This window comes from Alligator sinensis, unplaced genomic scaffold (genome assembly GCF_000455745.1).
Source record: "Alligator sinensis unplaced genomic scaffold, ASM45574v1 scaffold2165_1, whole genome shotgun sequence".
NCBI lineage: Eukaryota > Metazoa > Chordata > Crocodylia > Alligatoridae > Alligator > Alligator sinensis.
The window spans coordinates 76,130-94,856 of NW_005843125.1; the positions used below are offsets into that span (position 1 = coordinate 76,130).

At 41.8% G+C, this 18,727-nt stretch overlaps 1 protein-coding gene across 1 annotated transcript in view; it reads left to right on the forward strand.

The window, feature by feature from the left end:
• Positions 1-18,727, forward strand: part of ACBD6 (acyl-CoA binding domain containing 6) — a gene marked incomplete at its 5' end in the record, with an annotated part of 137,997 nt that overhangs the window by 43,456 nt on the left and 75,814 nt on the right. Inside the window, one exon of the mRNA XM_014526695.2 lies at positions 15,109-15,214. Within this exon, the coding sequence (XP_014382181.1) occupies positions 15,109-15,214 (106 nt within the window). The remainder of the gene's footprint in view (positions 1-15,108; positions 15,215-18,727) is intronic.

The window sequence follows — 18,727 nt, forward strand, 5'->3', positions numbered from 1 at the left end:
CAACAAACCTATAGCTTCCACTTGAACATTCAACAAATGTGGGTAGGGGTAATCTTGGTTTAGCATGTGATCTAGGAAATAGCACTTCCAGAAGCCAGCAATGCCACACCATCGGCATTAGGTTTGAACTCAAGTCCTTGAATTCGCTACTTTTAACCTAGGAGTGCAAATACTGCTAACTGAGCCATATCAGCACAGTAGTTTCTTAAACCAACTAGGTAGTGCTGAGTACTGAATTTCATAAAGGTTCATCTCCATAATCTTGTTACCATAATAGAAGGCTGAATGGATTAGTACACCTATTCCCATTTTAGGCCTGTTCTTTGCTCAGTGCAGCAGAATATCGTTGACAATTTCTTTTTGTTTATTTAATTATTCTAAATTTCTTCTTGCTACTTATGAAGCAAGTTTTGTTTATTTCCAAGAATACCTTATTTGAATAGTATTTACAAGAACATTTTGCATAGAACATTTAAATATTTTCAAAGTTACCTGGAGAACTGTTTTCTGAGGTGCATATAATAAGCAGCATGCTGATAGTTGTGCTTCTAGAAGGCTTTGCCAGATCTTATATAGCAAATCCTTAATTCTCACCAATTTAAACCCTTATGTGTGCATACAATGTTGCATCATTTTAGCCATGCCGCTATAGTTAAACAATATAGGCACCTAGTTTGGATGAGGTTATGCTCAAATAAATGCGATTACTCCTGTATTCCTCTCCCCATATAAGAATAAGCTTTGTGAGTAAAAGCATATGCATACCAGTATAACAGCATCCATGTTAAAGATTATACTAGTATAATTATATTAATAGAAAAAAAGTACCATACTTTTATGTCATGATTGTATTGCTGTAAAAAGTGTTGTTAGACTAGCCCCAATACAGGTGACTGGTGAGATCTTGACTACGGAATTTATCAAGATGGTATGGTAGAGCAGGGGTTCCCAAACTGGTATGCTTACCCCTGGGGGTACACAAGACATCTCTGGGGGGTACATGGGAGAAATTGTGTAATGGCTATTTAATTTTAATTATAATAATTGGCATTTCAGGGGTTAAAATATAAAACATGCTGGCAGGTGTATGTGGGCAGCTGGTGAATCTGAAAGGGAGTACGCAATAAGAACATGGACACACAACAATTGAACTGTTCCAAAACATCATTAATTGGGACCTAGTTCACAGTTGTCATGGGTCAGAGGGATCCATGTATACAGTGCAATCCAGGTAGAATGGTCATTTTTTGGACATTTGAAGTGTGTGACTCTGACACCATGGGATGGGCGGCGGGGAGAGAAGCCAGCCTAGTATGCCTTGCACTGGGTGGGTGGGGGAGAGTGCTTGCACCCATGCTTTGTCAAGGTGTCAGGGGATAGATGACCTGTGCCTTCTCCCTTAAACATGAGTTCAGTGAAGTTCATTAGCCTGCACTTGACCATATTTTGCAGTGTGCTTGCCTGTCTCTTGGTGCCTGGAATGGGGGTCATACTTGAACCCACACTTTGGGTTCCTAAGAGGCTAGGGTAGGGGCATGACAAGGGCCTATGGTTGAGTATGAAGTGAAGGCACAGCTGGTTGTTAGAAAGATAGCCCTTGCTGAACAAACAGGACAAAGAAGCTTACTGATTTAAAAAACGTCAACAAAAGTTGGAAGAAGAAAAGGGGGCAGCAGAGTTCTGGTCATATACCAGAGTGGCCAGTTACAACAGTCAGCAGGGGGAAGGGAAGCAGTCAGTGTTGTATTGTGTCGGATGCCTGGAAGACTGACTAGACCTGTATCTTGGAATGCTTGCTGTATACATATAACATTGACCTGGTTCAAAAGAGTACTTCATTGTCTAGGTGTACTTTTGAACCTCTCCAGGCAGCTTTAAACTAGTTTAACAGGCTTGTATATGAATAGTGTTATACCACTTTACCTAAGATTTGGGTTTGCTGGCTTTCAAGCTGAAGCCAGTGTATCTAAACTAAGAGCACTGGATTGTTCCCTAGACCAGGTCTATCCAACTTCTCAGATCCCGGGGGCTGCATGCTGTACTAAATACCAGCCCCCGCCTCCCCTACCCCACTCAGGGTAATTTGCTACGTACTATAGCGCACCTGCAGGGGCATGCCCAGGGACAGGTAGCAGCAGCACAAATATGTGCTCCTGCTGTTTGTCCCTGGGGAAATGCACATTCCTGCTCATGTGTGCACAAGGACATGGACTTTGGGGATATTGGGGCTCCTCACATACTCAGTGCTTAGCACATAAAAAAAAAAAAAAAAAATCTGCAAGCCCAGAGTCCTAGATGTAGAGAAAAATTATATTCTTTTGTGTGGTCATGTTTTTTGGAATTATAATCATAGTCATTTTTGGGATGAATCCAGACAGTAAAACGAACTTGTCAACATTTGGCACAAATAATCAAACCCGTTTTAGCCTCTATTTCCTTTGGCAATTGATGGGCTAAATACTTTTTAGCTATGAATCCAGTTGAGGAAGCTCAAGTGCACAAATACGTCCTGCTCCATGGTCAGAAAAGACCTCAGCATACCTGGGCTATGGCAGAATGCTGGAAGCAATGAATTTTAGAATAGAGAGAACTCTGCCAAATTGTGTCTCATCATGTGCCCTCCTAAGATAATTCAGCTGCTATGGGAGACAGGATAAAGGCAATCACAGCCAGACTTTTTCAGCACCTCATACATAATGAACACTTTGAGTTACACCCAATAAATTGGGTGCTGCTAGCATAGAACTTAGTGCTCAGTTAGGAGGCAGGTGGTTGCATTCTGCCTTTTCAGAAGCTTAGGAATGGTCTTCAAAGGAAGTCCCATTAGAATACACTGTGATAGTCCAACATGAGGATAACAGCAAGTAGTCAAGAACACATCACACTTGAAAGTTTACTGATGCTACTTGGCAATCCAGGAACAGTGATTATAGCTTCTGCATGCCATTGAGACTGCATTTAGTCATAAATTCTGTGGACAAAGCAGTTCAAACTACTTCCATGTTACTCAGATTGCATTAGTCCATCTATTGATATCACTTCTAACTTGGGATCAATTCAGACAAGCTGTTTTAGCCTTTACAGGACTCTAGCCTGGCCATGGTGCTTGGAAAATCAGGAATACGAAGTTGAGGCGGAAACCGTTAGGGAGCTGACTATTGAGAGCAGGCCAATGACTCTGAAGGCCAAATTATCACAATCTCTCCAAGAAATATCCATGGCAAGATGGAACCCTGTGGAAGCCTACTTATAAGATCTCTGAGGAAGAATGAATGGTCTGTTACAATTTTCTACGAAGGAATGAGTGGGAATAGTAATAAGTCCATCTGATCTGCAGCTAATAGGAGCTACTGGCAAATCAGTAGCATTTTGTGGTCTACTATATATGAAGCTGTTGAAAGAGCTAACAGTCATCTGCTGTACGTCAACAAGTGATCAACATTCAAGGAACCAGTACCAGTGTTTTCAAACCTGTGTGTTTAGAATTGTGTGTCAAAATACATGTTTATGTTCCTAATACAGAACATACCGTATGTACTTGAATATAAGCCGAGATTCCCCCCTACTCTTACATTCACAGACAAGGAAACTTCATTAAATAAATTGTTTATCATTTAACTGCTGCTAAAAACATCATGTGCTCAGTAATGGAAACCAACTGTGAAGCTGATTAAATGCAGTCAATACTGAGTATGACCGTAAAACACATGGCCCATATTAGGTAGATACACTGATGGGCACTTTTTGTCTGGCCCTTAAAGAAATGAGTTGGTGTTCCCCCCATGGGGAACTAGCACTGGACTTACAGGTACTGCAGTACCAGGCTTGACACCAGGAAGGCCAGAGCCAGCCCTGACACCCTCCCCTTGGTGCCAGAAATGCTATGCTTGATCTTAACCCAAAAGGCTAAGATGCTGATGGGAACCTTTTTTTTTTTTTCTTTTCCCCCCCCTTTAAAAAGGGGGCGGTATTTCCTCCACAAAGAACTGGCATTGGGCCTAGAGGTACTGCATTATGAGGAAGACCAGAGTCTACCCTGACCCACACCTTCCTTGATGCCTTGGACCCACACCTTTGGTACCTTTAACTTGGTGCCAAAATTGCTACATTTGACATGCTGATGGGAACCTACCACAACAATAGGCTAGTAAAGCCCATCTGAATAACTTATGTGGTTGTGTGAATTCTGTTCAGTTGTCCTCAGTGCTGACTCCTTTTAAGTCATGGTGAGCCACTACATAGTATATATATTTGACTACTTCTTTACTTCCTGAATTGAGTTGTGCCTTTCTTTCCCATTTTCAAATATTCCTGTTTCTTCACGAGCCTTGAAGGACTAGCAAATATCACCAAATGGGGCCCCAAACAGTTCACCCAGATTTCCTCTGTCACCCCTTTTCTCAATCTGGAGCATATGATTAGTGTGGTCCTATCCTCCATTAGGTGGAGCTGGGTCAGGTTGCCCCTGCATATCATCTGCATGTAAATTTGTGTAGCATCCCTGGACTTGTAGCAAGAATACCCAGTTCCGTGAGTAGGAGGCTACGTATAGATCCTTTGTGGGGATCATGGATCCTTTGTGGGGCATATCTGGAGTACATACACATACAGAGCACTGCTGAGTTATGGGATCACCAAGGCTTGAAATGCTGTTGACTCTGCTGGGGTCCAGCCCAATAACCTATAAGCCCAGTGAACCATAAACTTTTTGGTTTTGAACTAATATCATGCATAGTTTGTACTATATATAGGTAGGTACAGAAGTTCTTCTTAAAATTGTGTTTATGGGTACCTGTGCTAATATTTGCAGCACTTAAAAAAAAAAAAAAAAAGCAAAATGCATCAATATCTGGACTAACTAAATTACTACAGGCATGTTTATTTCAGTCAGTGGTCTCAAATTTGCTCTTCATTTCCATGTTCTTAAGGAGAGTAGGGTCTGACAGTAAGGGATGGAAATGGGCTGTGAGGGAATAAACTGGGGGGTGGGGCCGAGGGCAAGGGGGCTACCTGATTCTCCCTAGCCCCGCAATTTATTTTCCCTGCTGTAGCAGCGGGAGGGGAATGAATTCAAAATAAACATTCAGTAATTAGATTCTGTACTTGGAAAGTTATAACAAATGTATGTCTTCCCTGTACAGAATCTAAATATCGGGATTCTTGTATTCAGAGTAGTCTTATACTTGAGTAAATATGCTAAGCGCCAAATTTTAGGGATTCAGATTTGTAGATTTTGGCCAAAGTGCAATTGCCATGTTGTACCTATGTCTAAAGCTAGGTAGAGCTCTAGAAGTTGCAAGAGCAGAAGTTTTGTGGAGGTGGTATGATCCCACCTTGTCAGTAATTCTCAAAGGGATAATTTGGAACACAGTGGAAATAGAGCAAAAGTGTTAGGTTTGATTTAACTGGCATTGATTTCAGTCTGTTTGTAATATTTAAGAGCATCCATACAAATAGGTTATACTGATGTAACTAACACATTTAGAAACTCAATTAAATCAGTGCAATTTGTGAATATACAGTTCAGTCTTTAATGTCAAAAGTTTTTCTGACTTAAGACCCAGTTTATGTGCTTTGGGGTAGTAAGGAACTTGTCATCAATAAGGAGGCATTCATAATCTTGCCAGTAAGTGGCCCCATAACTAACGTAGAACAATTGCTTGCCATAACCCAGTGTTGTCAAGGTCAAGCACCCTTCAGGGACAGAAATTTTATCTCTTATTTGTAAATTTGTCCTGCTTGCTTCAGGCATCATATCAAAATAATATGCATTTTTAAAAGGTAGTTGAACTTTTTAAAGTTTCTCTTGAAGGAAAGCTTTAGAAATGATTTGTAATTTCAAACTACATAAAACAATGAGTATATTGAATAACATTTTTGCTTCCTCACAGTGAAAGTATTATTTTAATCTGGTGATCTCATTACAAGTACAAAGAGTATAAATAGTTTAATCATTTTGTGAATAAACAGTCGGAACTGGAACTTAATAAACGACGAGATAAGATTGCCTGCTGCTTCACCAGCCAAGTCTCATATATGCTACATAACAAGGAGGAGATGCACAAAATACTGTTGAACCAGAAATAATCAGTGTTGTTATTTTGCTTTTTTAATTGATAACGAGTATTCTACAAGTATTACAATAGACAGGTGGAAACATTCACATAACAGAAGTTGAACAAGACCCTTGGCAATAATATTTATGAAGATGTGGGAGGTGGGCAGGGTACTAGTGGACTGGAAAAGAGCCAATGTGCCCCTCTATAAAAGGCAAAAAGGAGGACTACAGACTGGTTAACCCTACCTCCCTGGGAAGTTACTAGAGCATATCCTAAGAAAGTTCACTTGTAAGCATCTGGAAGAGGAAAGTCTGATTACAAGCAGCCTGCATGGATTTACTAAGAACAGATTATGCCAAACAAACTTGATCTCCTCCTTTGACACAGTAACAACTTGGGCAGATGAACAGAATGCTGTAGATTCAGTGCTCTGGACTTCAGCAAGGCTTTTGAAATTCTCACGTGACCCTCGCCTAAACAAATTGGAGAAATGTGGGTTGGGCAATACTATAAAATGGATAGACAACTGGTTCACTAGCTACAAGCAAAGGGATGGATTGTGTTAGAATGGCAGGAAGTTTTGAGTGGAGTGCCACAGTTGTGTCCTGGGACCAGTGCTGTTCTGCCTATTCGTTAATGATTTGGATACTGGAATTGAAAGCTTCCTGAGCAACCTTGCAGATGACCCGAAACTAGGAAGAACTGCAAACACATTGGAGGATAGGAGTGCAGTTCATAAGGATCTTATAGATTGGATATTGGGGCTGGAGCTAATGTAGCTGCTCAAAGGGTGAATGTGATTTTGGGATGCAGCTATAGAAGCATTAGGTGCAGAACACTGGAAGGTGATCATGCCTCACGACTCAAACTAGTTAGGCCTCATCTTAGACTACTATGCGCAGGTTTTGGCTCCAAATTTTAAAAAGGACATGGTGAAGTTAGGGAGGGTCCAGAGGTAGGCAACAATAATGATAAAGGACTTAGAAGGCAAGTCATATGAGAAGAGTTTGAAGGAAATAGCCATGTTCAATTTTTGGAAAAGGTGTTTAAGAGAGGACTTGATTGCAGTCTTCAAATAGCTGTAGAGTGGCCAATAAAGAAGAGGGGAAATGCCTTCTCTTTCTTGCTGCAGAGAGTAGGACGCAGACTAATGGCTTGCAGGTGCAGCAAAGTAGGTTTACATTGGATATCAGGAAAAATGTCACTGTTAGAATAGTGAGGCAGTGGAATAGTCTGCCTAGGGAGGTTGTGGAATCTCCATCATTGGAAATGTTCAAGAAGAGGTTGGATAAGCAGGGGTCAGAGATGATCAAGAACAGCGTTTCCCAACCGGTATGCCGTGGCACACTGGTACGCCATGAGGCACGTCCAGGTGTGCTGCAGAATTTTGGGCTGGAGCCGCACCCCCTGCTGGCTGGAGCCACGCCCCCCTGCTGCTGCTAGGGACACACAGACAGGTGCAGGGTGTGGCTCCAGCTAGTGATTTGTATCCACATGCTGTGTTCAGTCACCCCCTCCCCCCTCGTCCCTGTTTGGCCGCTCACCATCACCCTCACTCCCGGTCTGTGCCCGGCCGCTCCCCCCCTGCCCCACTCCATGTTTGGCCGGCCGGTGTGCTGCAGGCTGGGAGAGGCCCTGTAAGCATGCCGCTGGAACCAAAAGTTTGGGAAATGCTGATCCAGGAATAGAGATGCCTGTGTTCTTCTATGGATATTTCCCAGGCTTCTGAGCTTTGCTGGTTACAACACAGGACTGGGAAGGATTTTTTTTCCTCTTCTGCTGCTACATGTTTGGGTGGGGGTTGAGGGGTTGCCTTCTTCAAGCACTGAATGTTGGCTGCAGCCAAGGCTGAGGATTTTGACCAGGGGGTGCTAGAGCTCCTGCTGGGACTTAAGACTGTAGATTCTTAGCTAGGGGGATCTTGTCCCTCCACTCAGGGTCAGACCAGTCACCTTGTTTGGGGTTAGGAAGTATTTTTACCTTTTGGGTAAATTGGTGAGCATTCTGTGGGGCTTTGCTTCCTCTGTAGTTGGAGGTGTGGCCCTCTTTCTGGGATCTCTTGAGCGTATTTTAACAACCTGTATAGCAGCAGGACATTCGCTGCTGTGGTCCCCCTACTTTGCTATGGTCAGTTAAGTAAATTGTGGTTGTGGCAGGTTTGACTTCGTAGTTTTGTTAATAGACCAGGAGTGTCAAACATACAGCCAGTGGGCTAGATTGGGCCAGCAGAGACCCACTATCTGGACTCCAGTGCTGCCCCTCCATCTGATCAGACCCACACGGGACATAGCATGTGCCTGTGGGCCTGATCTGGCCTGGGGATTGGCCCTATGCTCATCAGTGTGACACCCCTGGGTTAGACAATGGACTTGGAGGATCCATTCAAAGTAGGAAGCCCTACTTTACTTTTCTATGATTCTGTGAGTGTGCAATAATATAATGCTACTAGCAGGCCATTTTCTTTTTGATTTAACATAAACAATTCTTCTATAATAGTTCAGGCAACCTAAAATTATGTAAGATTTGTTCCTTAAATCTTGGGTTTCTCAGACTTCATTCTCCTTATTTATATTTCTGATTAGATTAAATTGGTGATCCAAGTTAGATAATGCCGAGAGAGTTCTGAGCTGAGTTAAATTGGTTGTGTTGGGGATCATTTAAGAAAGATGCCCTTCTCTAATGCAAATTTCCACCCAACCACTTCAATATGTTCTGAAGAAAGGAAGAGCCCTTTGAGCCACATGTACTTCTGAGGAGGCCCTGATTAAGGTCTAGGGGATAAGTTTAGGAGCTAGACATAAAGCAAGAACTAAAATGTCAACAAATGATGGGCTACACCCTCATTCCCCTCCCCCCCACCTTCTCCTGTGCAAAGATTTGATAGTCCCCATCATGTTTTGTAGTCCGTTTGATGCCATGTAATCTATCAGAATTTTATTAATCCCACTAACACAGTCAGCCATCTGGCCCCCTCTGAGCTAGACTAGACTAGTGCAAAACTGGAATGATTGATGGGCTCTGGAATTGATTAGTTGTTCTGAGAGACAAATGAACTGTTTTGGCAGAAAATACCAGAGGTCACTGCGTGTGGTCAGGCATAAAGGCCTGCAGAATTTTAAAGAGCTTCTTCCACTATGCACTTGTAAGTTGCTGTTTCTAAACAATAATGGATTTTGAAAACATCGTAGTGATTAAGAGTGTTTTTTTCCTTCCCTGGGAATGCTTTAGTCCTAACTGATCACAAAGCTGCAGAATTAGGTATAAAAATGGGACCGAGTGTTCTTGGTTTGGAATAAAGAACTCCGATTGGTATTATGTATGTACGTGCATGCAGAGTGGGTGCACCACAGATGTCTGTCACACACATGTTGGGCTATAAAACCTTTTGAAAGAGCTCCTCTGATTGGAGAAAACCAAGCAGGCTGCACTATGCACAGCTACTGCAAATAAGCACAATTGCTTGGAAACAAAACACTTAAAAATCCAGGCACTTCTTACTCTTGGTGGCATCTAGGAATAGCCACTCTTTTGCTTATGTTAATTTTAAGAAAATTATTTTGTCATGGCTATTGCAGCAACTTGTTTTGTTTTTCATTTTAGTCTGTATGCACGTGCACATGTGTGTGTCTGTCCTTTCTATCTGGATTGTGTTTTTTTTTCCTTCTTCAAACATTGACCTGGCATATGTTTTCTTTAGGTCACTGCCCTCCACCTTAAGGAGATTTAACATCTATGAATGGGAGTGACTGTTTCCCTGCTGCCCCTTATCATACAATGCTGCTAATCTTCCAAATTGCACATGCATTTTTGTGATGGGTGGAGAACTGGATGACACATGTCTTATTATGTCCCAGGTACTCTCTGAGGACAGCACACAAGTGTGTAGGCAAGTGGGCAACACTTCCCTTGAGGAAACCTGACTGTTCAAAATAAACTTGAGTTATGGATTTATTCAGCCTGTAAAACCTCAGCTGGCATAAATAATTGAGAAAGCAAAGGTTTGTCTGTGGTGCATACCTCGGGGACACATGCCTTCCTCCCTCCCTCCCACCTCCCTTTCTTATGAAAATGATCCCAGTTGCACTGATAGATAATAACAACACCAAGCAATTAAAAGCTATGGGTGGCTGGAGAGAGGAGAAAAGGTTCAGTTAATGAGCTTTTCCTTTTCCTGTGCCCAGGAGAGCCTCAGAAGAGCCTCAGAAGTGACGAGGCGATTAAAGCGAAGAGATAATTATAGATTATGTGAAAATGGGTCCCTTGGGGGGAGAAGGCCTTGACATAAACAGTAGCTGTTGCAAGTGTCTCCTGGCTCCATGCTTGCCTCCTGTGCTGTGCTTCATTGAGTTTCAGTATGCTTGGCGGCACTGTGCCAAGCAGACGGGCAAAGCCACCTGTTTGCAGCATACAGGCCCTTCCTGGGCAAGGTGGCATTCTTCAGCCAAATCCTTCTGCACAAAACCATTTAGGATCAATCCAAAGAAAGGGAAAAGGTTGCTGATAGTGATGGAGCATAGGCATCTGTTCACTGCTTTGTTTTAAAGGTAAAGAAAATAATTCCTTTCCCTCTTCTTTTTAAAATTTAGAAATTAATGTATTTTTTTTCTCCCTACCTTGCCTTTCCTGGAACTCTCTGTGAAAGACTAAAGAGCCAGTTGGTTTATAATGGTACAGTTAGAGAGAAATTAAGGTTTAATTGATTAACAATATTTAAAAATTAAAGCTACTTCAGAATCTTTGGTTTAAAACTGTTTAACTTGCATATTCTGCGTGGGTAGAAGGAAGGATCTGCCCATTCAAAATTCAGTTTACCTTCAGTTAAGGTTCAAGGAAGCCCCCATTCCAGGTCTGCTGCTTCCAGTGATTTCAGCAAAATGGAGGGAAACTGGACTTCATATTCCTCTTTCAGAGCTATTGGCAGAGAGCAGAGAAACATTTTTGGCTACTGTGTTTGTCTGTAGGGAACAAAACCTTTTGGCTGTCATCAAAAAAACCCAAAAAAGCCAAGGGCACAGACACAGTTTTCCCTCTTGGTAGGTGATCTTTAAATAAAATACTAATTCTACCTCTCTTTTACGTTGGGTCAGTAAAATGAAAAATGGATTATAGCACTATAGAAATATAATGCTAATCTATAAAGGAAACAAAACAAGATTTGCCTTTTCACATCTTTTCTATCTTCAGTGCATTTCTACTTCTCTTTAATAATAAACCTTGTATATTTCATTAGCTTGAAGTTTTGTGGTCTTTACCATTTGTAGATATCTTAAATAAGACAGATAACATGTATGTTTTAACTCAGTTTTGGTCAAAGTCATTTGATAGAGGTAATCATTTTAAATCTTCCTTTTTCCTTTAATGCCATGCAGACAGCAGCCGTACAGTGTTCCTCAGCTATCTCTTCCTCTCTGCTGCTCATTTTTTAGCTTCTGTTGAATCCATCACAAAGAGATTTCTGAGCCATTTGCAGAGTATCCACCAAAAATTGGACCGGTAATATCTACATATTACACAATACTCTGACAAACACTGTTTTTTATCAAGATAAATCATTAGGAAAAAAATCCCCCTCATCATTCCAAGTTTCTCTACTTGGGGCTCCCGGTATTTTTTACCTGTGTCATGAGCAGTCTTAATTGTTATACTACAGATTGATAATATTAGTCTTCATCTCTTTTGAATCAGATTGCGAAAAGACTATTCTGTTAATCTCTTAAGAACTCGGTTTCTGTAAATCCAAAGATACCTATATTTACTTCCTGTGTGTCAGAATGTGTATAAGCATGTAAGGTTGGACCTGCTTTTCTAAAATTTCTGAAAACAGATTGGGTTTCTTGGAACTGAGCTTTTATTTTTTGAATACTGTGGGCTTTGAGAGCAGTAGTGGTTCATGATTGGTATAGCTGTGTTGGCTACACCTTAGGCTTCTGCCAGAGTTATGCTGACAACACTTCTTTTTTCTGGGATAGCTTGTTTCACCCATGGGATGTTTTTACCCATGCCACTATGAAGCACACTTGCTAGTATAGCTATGTGCATAGTACAAGTGCTTTGCAAGTTAAGATGTTAATATTCCTGGTATCCTGTATAATACTACCAACTGTACTCTACATTGTTCTGGTTTATCTTGGTTCAGATAAAAAAATACACCGGTTACAATGATCAGGGGTGCAAGTTTTCTAGTGTAGACCCCTTTTCTTCAGTTATAGGAGAAAGGAGGGTTTTTCATAAAAAGGTATGTACTCTTGAGTACTGTTGAAATGATGTAGCCATGATGGTCCAGTAAGTGTGCAAGAGGCAAAGATATCTGTGGTTGATATTTTTTTATTGGACTAACTTCATGGTTGGGATAGATTTAAACAGTATTTTCAGGTACCACAGTACCCTTCCTTAGGTCTCTAGGAAAGAAGATGATACAGACAAGCCAAATAGGTGGGACAAAGTTTTGTATAAAACTCCATATGTAAATCTCTAGGTTAATATCTCTTAAGTTTTAATAGCAGAATGTAAACAGATAATACTTATTTATGCTACCAGCATTTTTCCCATAGTCTCATTTCTGTTGAAGCACCAGTCACAATTCTGTTGCCAAGGGCTTCTCTTCATCCCTCATTGGATGGCAAGGATCATCATCTTTAGTTTCTGCTTCATTTTGTTAGTGTTTATCTTAGCCTTCCAAGGCAAAGTAAGGTCAGTGTATTCCCAAATAAGATAAGTTCTTTTGTATTTTGATAACATGGAGTCAGTCTTCCTGAAATTTGTTTTGTCACATTCTGCATCCTATTTCTTCCTGGTCTAATAAACTCCCTGTTGGTTGTGAACCTACACCAGCAAGTTCTCCATTCTCATAGAATACTTCCTTAAAGATTATGAACTGTGGGTTCTGCTGTTTGTCTAGGTCAGTGGTTCTCAAACTTTTTAGACTTCATTCCCCCTCAGTCCATAACTTTTCTAAATATAATGCCACCCCATTTAAACTTTTATTTATTACAGTGCTTTTGTCTTTACACAGGGGCCAGGCAGTGGAGAGGGCAAAGGGAGGAGAGGGGAAGAGCAAGTGCTTACCTTCTCCACCCACATCACCCTCTTTAAGATCCTGCGACAACCCAATTGAGAATTACTGCTCTAGATTAATCATATACTGTGGCATAATAGAACTGAGTTACAGAAAATCAGAATGCACAGTGGGAGAGCTAACCAGATGCTTTTCTTAAATTGTGTGGCACTGTCATGCATTTTGTAATGGAGAGGTTACTTTGGCCTCCTTACAGATTTTTTTCCCCCACTACAACTGTTTTGTTTTGTTGTAATTTTTTTCTTTTTTTACCAACAAATACTTAGAGTTGGTAACCTCTTAGTGAAAAGAGTTATGGCAGTGTGAAGGGGTCTTAAATTGGTGTCCCTTTTAACATAAGAGAATAAGCTATACTTGTATAGGCACTTTTATACTGATATAACTGCAGCTATACTAGACCTTTATGCTTCTGTAACCAGACCAGTCCTGTTAATCTGGTAGAACTTTTGTGTGTTGACACAGCTTTTGTGAAATCCTTGAAAGTCCATAAAGGCTGAGGACTGGTGTTTTATTTTACTTTCAGTCAGTCCACAAACAATCACTTAAACTCTTGTCCAGGGTCAGGTTGACATAAAGCTTGTATTCATATATCAGAGCACCAGGCTGAAATTTGATGAGGGGTAGCCTGTACAGCAGTTTGCAGATACACATTCATTCAGCCCTGTTCTCCTGCTGGGAAATTGGCAGGTTAAGGTGCTGCAGATGTTGGAGTTAAAAATGGATCTTTCAGTGAGGAGTGATGCAGTGCTCTGTTGCAACATGTTAAACCTTCTGTTTTTACCAGCCAACATGAAACAACATTATTAACATAAAGGTAACAAGACATTTTATAGACATTGTATATAAGATTCCTTATGACATCATGGAACAGCTTTATCATGCCCAACAGTGTAGCTTGTATGCTGGAGGATGACAGCTGGGTCTTCAGTGTGCATTAGACTTAGAGAGAGAAATGTTCTTAGTAATGGTTTTAGATTTATTTGTGCAACTCCCATTGTGCATCAGTGGGATTTGCAGGTAAAATCTGAAATCCTTATACCACATCCCTTTTCAAACTTCACCCCAAAGGACATGTTACCATAACATTAAACTGTGTTTGAGCACAGCTGCACCAGGCAACCAGGCATGATCTCACTTAGTGTTCTGAGTTCAGTCTTTAGCCCCCTGCAACCCCTCCTGGGAGCTTTGGCAAGGGCAGTACACCTGGTTCTTTAGGGGAGTGAAGGGTCTTTAGTGCTGCCTTGAATAATCTCTTCTTATTCGAACACACACAAGTGCACACACACTTACCCACCCACCCACCCCTGGATGGAAAAATAGAATAGTATTAAAATATCTTGAATCTCCTTTCTAATAACTCTTTTTGTTTGTAGAGAACTGTGTCAATGGATGGAGGCTCTTTTCTGAGATATCCAGTGTTTCTGTAGTGCTTCTGTAATGTTCCAAACACCAGAGCCTCTGTGGAGGAATCTGGCAAAGAAGAAATTGATTTTGAAGAAGATTTTATAGATATAGATATATAGATATATCTTTGCCACCATTTATGAGAAAGGAAGACTAGAAAATGTGAATGAAAGTTGAATGAAGGCTTTCCTATATATATGAGGAGGGACCAAATTTAGCCTTATTTTCATTTGCAGGATTTACAATGACTTATGCCTGGGTTGAGTTTGTCTTGTATAGCCTAACTTTCTTGATTTCATATGGGAGTTTATTAGTGTAAGCAAAGTCTCTCTCTTTTTCTCTCTTTCTCTTGTACAGTATTGTTCAAACTAACTTTTACTTTCTAGGGAAACAGGCTGTGCTGTCTTGTCTTTGAGAAACATTATTCTGCATGACAGCTTTGGAAATCTGTTCCACTCCAGTGAGGATGTTGAAATTAATGTATCTGCAAGTAAAGGTAGCATCTAATGTGTGTAGTTTGTGTGTTACATAGTAAGACAACATATTTTTCCACTTTTGTTTCCTAATTAGGGAGGAGGACAAGAACATATTTGATTACTGCAGAGAAAACAACATTGACCGTGTAACTAAAGCTATCCAATCAAAAAAAGTGGATGTGAATTTGAAAGATGAGGAGGTATGAAAAGAAAAGCATATGTTGATCCTTTGATGGTTTTGCATGTTAATTCATGACCCTAGATTTTTTTTTTTTTGAATTCCTGTTTCAGAATTTTTATAATCCAGGTACTAAATATTTGATCAGACATCTATTAATTGAGGCAGCAGTGTAATCCATCCAAGCAAATAATACCACCTTGCTAGTTTTAACTAGGTTTCTGGTGGATGGACCACTAAAAATAACAGCATAACAGTACCAGGAAGTTTCTTTTTTTTCCTATAGATCTTGGCAACACTAGCACATTGAGGTCCCAGGGGCAGCCATGATGCCCCCTGGTGGCTCTGTGACTGTGGCTCACTCTGCCCATAGGGTGCCCTCCCTTCTATCTTGTCTGCCACGCCTTGATGTTCCTTATGATTCTAAAAGGGAGGTTGCTCCTGGGCTTTCCCGTGGGCCTCAGTTTGGCTGAATCCCTGCTAGGGTTCCCCAGCACCCTACTGTTCTTCACTATTCCCCAGGCCCCTCTCTGGGCCTCAATCTATAACAGTGCCACTGCAGGGCACTTCAAGCCTTAGGGACTAATTGCCTGGCTCCAATCCTTCCCTACATCACACCTCAAGCCTTGTGGGTGTTATGGTAATAGTGTTCTCTTGTTGGGGCTTTGGGCTCCCTGACATCCACACCTGTACTCTCAGTTAGGCCTTCTAGCCTTGGCCCACTGTATCAGACCTGGCTTTGAGGCACTAGCTCTGGTTTGGCCCTTTCAGACACCAGACCCCTGGTCCCTGTCTGCCTCTCTGGCCTTATACACTGCCCGCTCCAGGGTCTAGAACTGCTCATGCCTTGAGCCTGTCTCTGGCAGAGCTCAAGGTGATCATGTGCCCCTTGAGCACTAATGGGACCTCTGTATAGCACCCCTACAGTCCTAACCCAAACCACCAGTGTAAAACTGTAACTCAAACCATAAGTCCCTGGGCTATAACAGAAACACCAAAGGGGAAACAAGCCCTCTGCCCCTTTAAGAGGGAAAGCCTTCCCTTCTCTTTTTGTGCTGGCAAACCTCCCAGGTAAGGCTCTCAAGCCTCACTGTTCCTGCAGGCAACAGAAAAGTCAGTCTAGCAGCCCTGGGTAGCTCTCCTGGGCTGGAGCTCCTAACCCTGCGGCTGGCAGGGCTACACTTCCTGACAGACTCGGGCTTTGAGCTTATGTAGCTCCAGTCTGAGCCCTCTTCCAGTCAGATGAGCCTCTCATTAGCTCCCTGCACCACCTGCAAGCAGCATTGCAGGCTGCTAGCTCCCTTAAAGGAGCAGGCACTCCCCAGTGCCCTGCTACAAGTGCCAGCTGAGGTTTGTGAAGTAAGAGCTTAATGGATCTTACATTGATGTCTGGTAGCCATGTTTCCCTTTGTTGTGCACTTAGCTGGGTTAAGGACAAGTAAGGTAAAATGTATTTTGGTTAGGAAAGTGAGTGCTCTTTGCCACGCTGTTCAAGGATAAGCTAGTCAGGTTATTGTGAGTCCATCCGAAGCTCTGTTGCCTCAGACCAGATAGGTTGGGTGGTGTTTCATTTGGATTGTGTTATTGCTTCTTTCCGATTAGCCAGGCAGATAGCTAAAGAGAAACACTGGATTTGCCAGCTTGACAAAAAGTGTGATCATTACCCAGTACTTTTTCTATTTCTCAGAGTCAGAATCACTGAGCTGGGGAAGAAATGACAAAATTTAATGGAAGCATCAAGAAAGAAATGTGCATCTAAATTACAAATTGGTGTTATTTTTCAGTGCAAGCCCTTATGGTAAAAGCAAACACTTGAATGGACACACATACACTCTGTTGTTCAATCAGTATGTAACTAATGATGTCCCAGCTTTGCCACGGTGATTTCAGCTCTTGCACACTGCCACCTATCTCTGCTCTTGGTCCATAATGCATACAGCTACCTTCACCCCTGCTTCTCAGCACATTGTATTTTGGTGAACAGATGAAGTGCTTACACATTCATAGACTGAGACGCCACAAATTCAGTTGGGTTCTCTTGTAGCTCTAAGCAGATTTCTGCCCTCTGAGCCATGACATCCCCGGCTGGGGCTCTGAATGCTGATAGCAAGGCCTTTTATTATTAATCAGGAATTCATCTGAATTAATTTTTAGGGGGAAAGGGAGGGAGTTTAAAATCAGGGTTGGAATTTCACATCATAAATGAACAGAGATATGACAGAGGCTCTTTAGCAACCGCACTACTAAGCCCCATCAGTGCTGCTACTGACCAATAGTTACACAATTAAATAACCAGAATAGTCATTCAGTAAAAGTTTTAAATCCAGAGGAGCATTTATTCTCACTGTCCACAGTATATCGTCATAATAAATGTTTGCTTTTGAGATCATGTACTTTCATGTTTATGAGCAGTGTGTATCTCGTGGCTTCACGGTAACATTGTTTGGTTTTGACTTAAAGCACTCTTTTATAGCCACAATCCTTCAGAAGTTTGTGACCTTCTGGAAAATTCTCATTTGGGTTTAAATTTCTTGTGGTTGTTTTTAGCCAGAAGCTTATTTTTTTTTCAAAAAGATGATAATTTCATTAAAGCTTGATATAATTTTGTTGGACCATTTTTTGGTTAGATCAGGGGTTCTCAACCCCCAACCTGAAGGCCATGTTCAGCCAACAGTGACATATCATCCAGCACCATGGGACACTCACAGGTCCAGAAATTGAATGGCAGGGGAGTGGTACCACCATTTCCCTGCTGCCATATTTCCAGACCCATGGGGAGCATCAGGGCCTGTGCACTCAACCCCAGCACACAGGGCCTGGAGGGGACGACGCCTGGCTGCTGGGGCCAGTTCCATGTGGGGGACCAAGAGTGGATGGTGCCAGGCCCTGGGGCCCAGTTCTGGTGCATGGGGTGGGAGGGAGTGATGCTTAGCCCCTAGGGCTCAATCCAGGCGCATGGGGCTCAGTCTGGCTCGTGGACTGGCCCGCACCACTCCTCTGACTCTGACTCCTTTGAGGGGCAAACCGTTGAGCATCACTGGGTTAGATCAATGTTAATGCATAGGGACACATTCTCAGCCCAAAGGCTGCTCTAAGATGTGTTGAAGGGAGACAGCTCCCTTGCTAGTAGATAGCCCCAGTTTTGTCTGGGATATGTTCAAACCCCAGCCAAGCTTGAACATATCTGAGCAACTAGAACTGTGACCCACAGTAATTATCTTGCTGTAGAAATTTTCTTTTTCAATTGTTTGTTTAAGTGTTTTGCCTGTGTTAGAAACTGCTTATTTTAATACTTCAAACTGTCAATGTCTTAATTCTCAAGGAGGATGCATGTGAGACAAGAGCGTTTTTAAAGTAATACAGCTCTTTGTATATGGCGGTTGGTGAGCAACACTATCTGCTGTTCATCTTCTTTCAGTGCCATGATGTAAGCTCTTCAAAAGGTCTACTTGAAGGAATGTCACTAAAAAATTCCTGCCAGTGCAAACCCCATTATAGAAAAGTCTTTGACAACTTCAGGCATGTTAGCTATTTT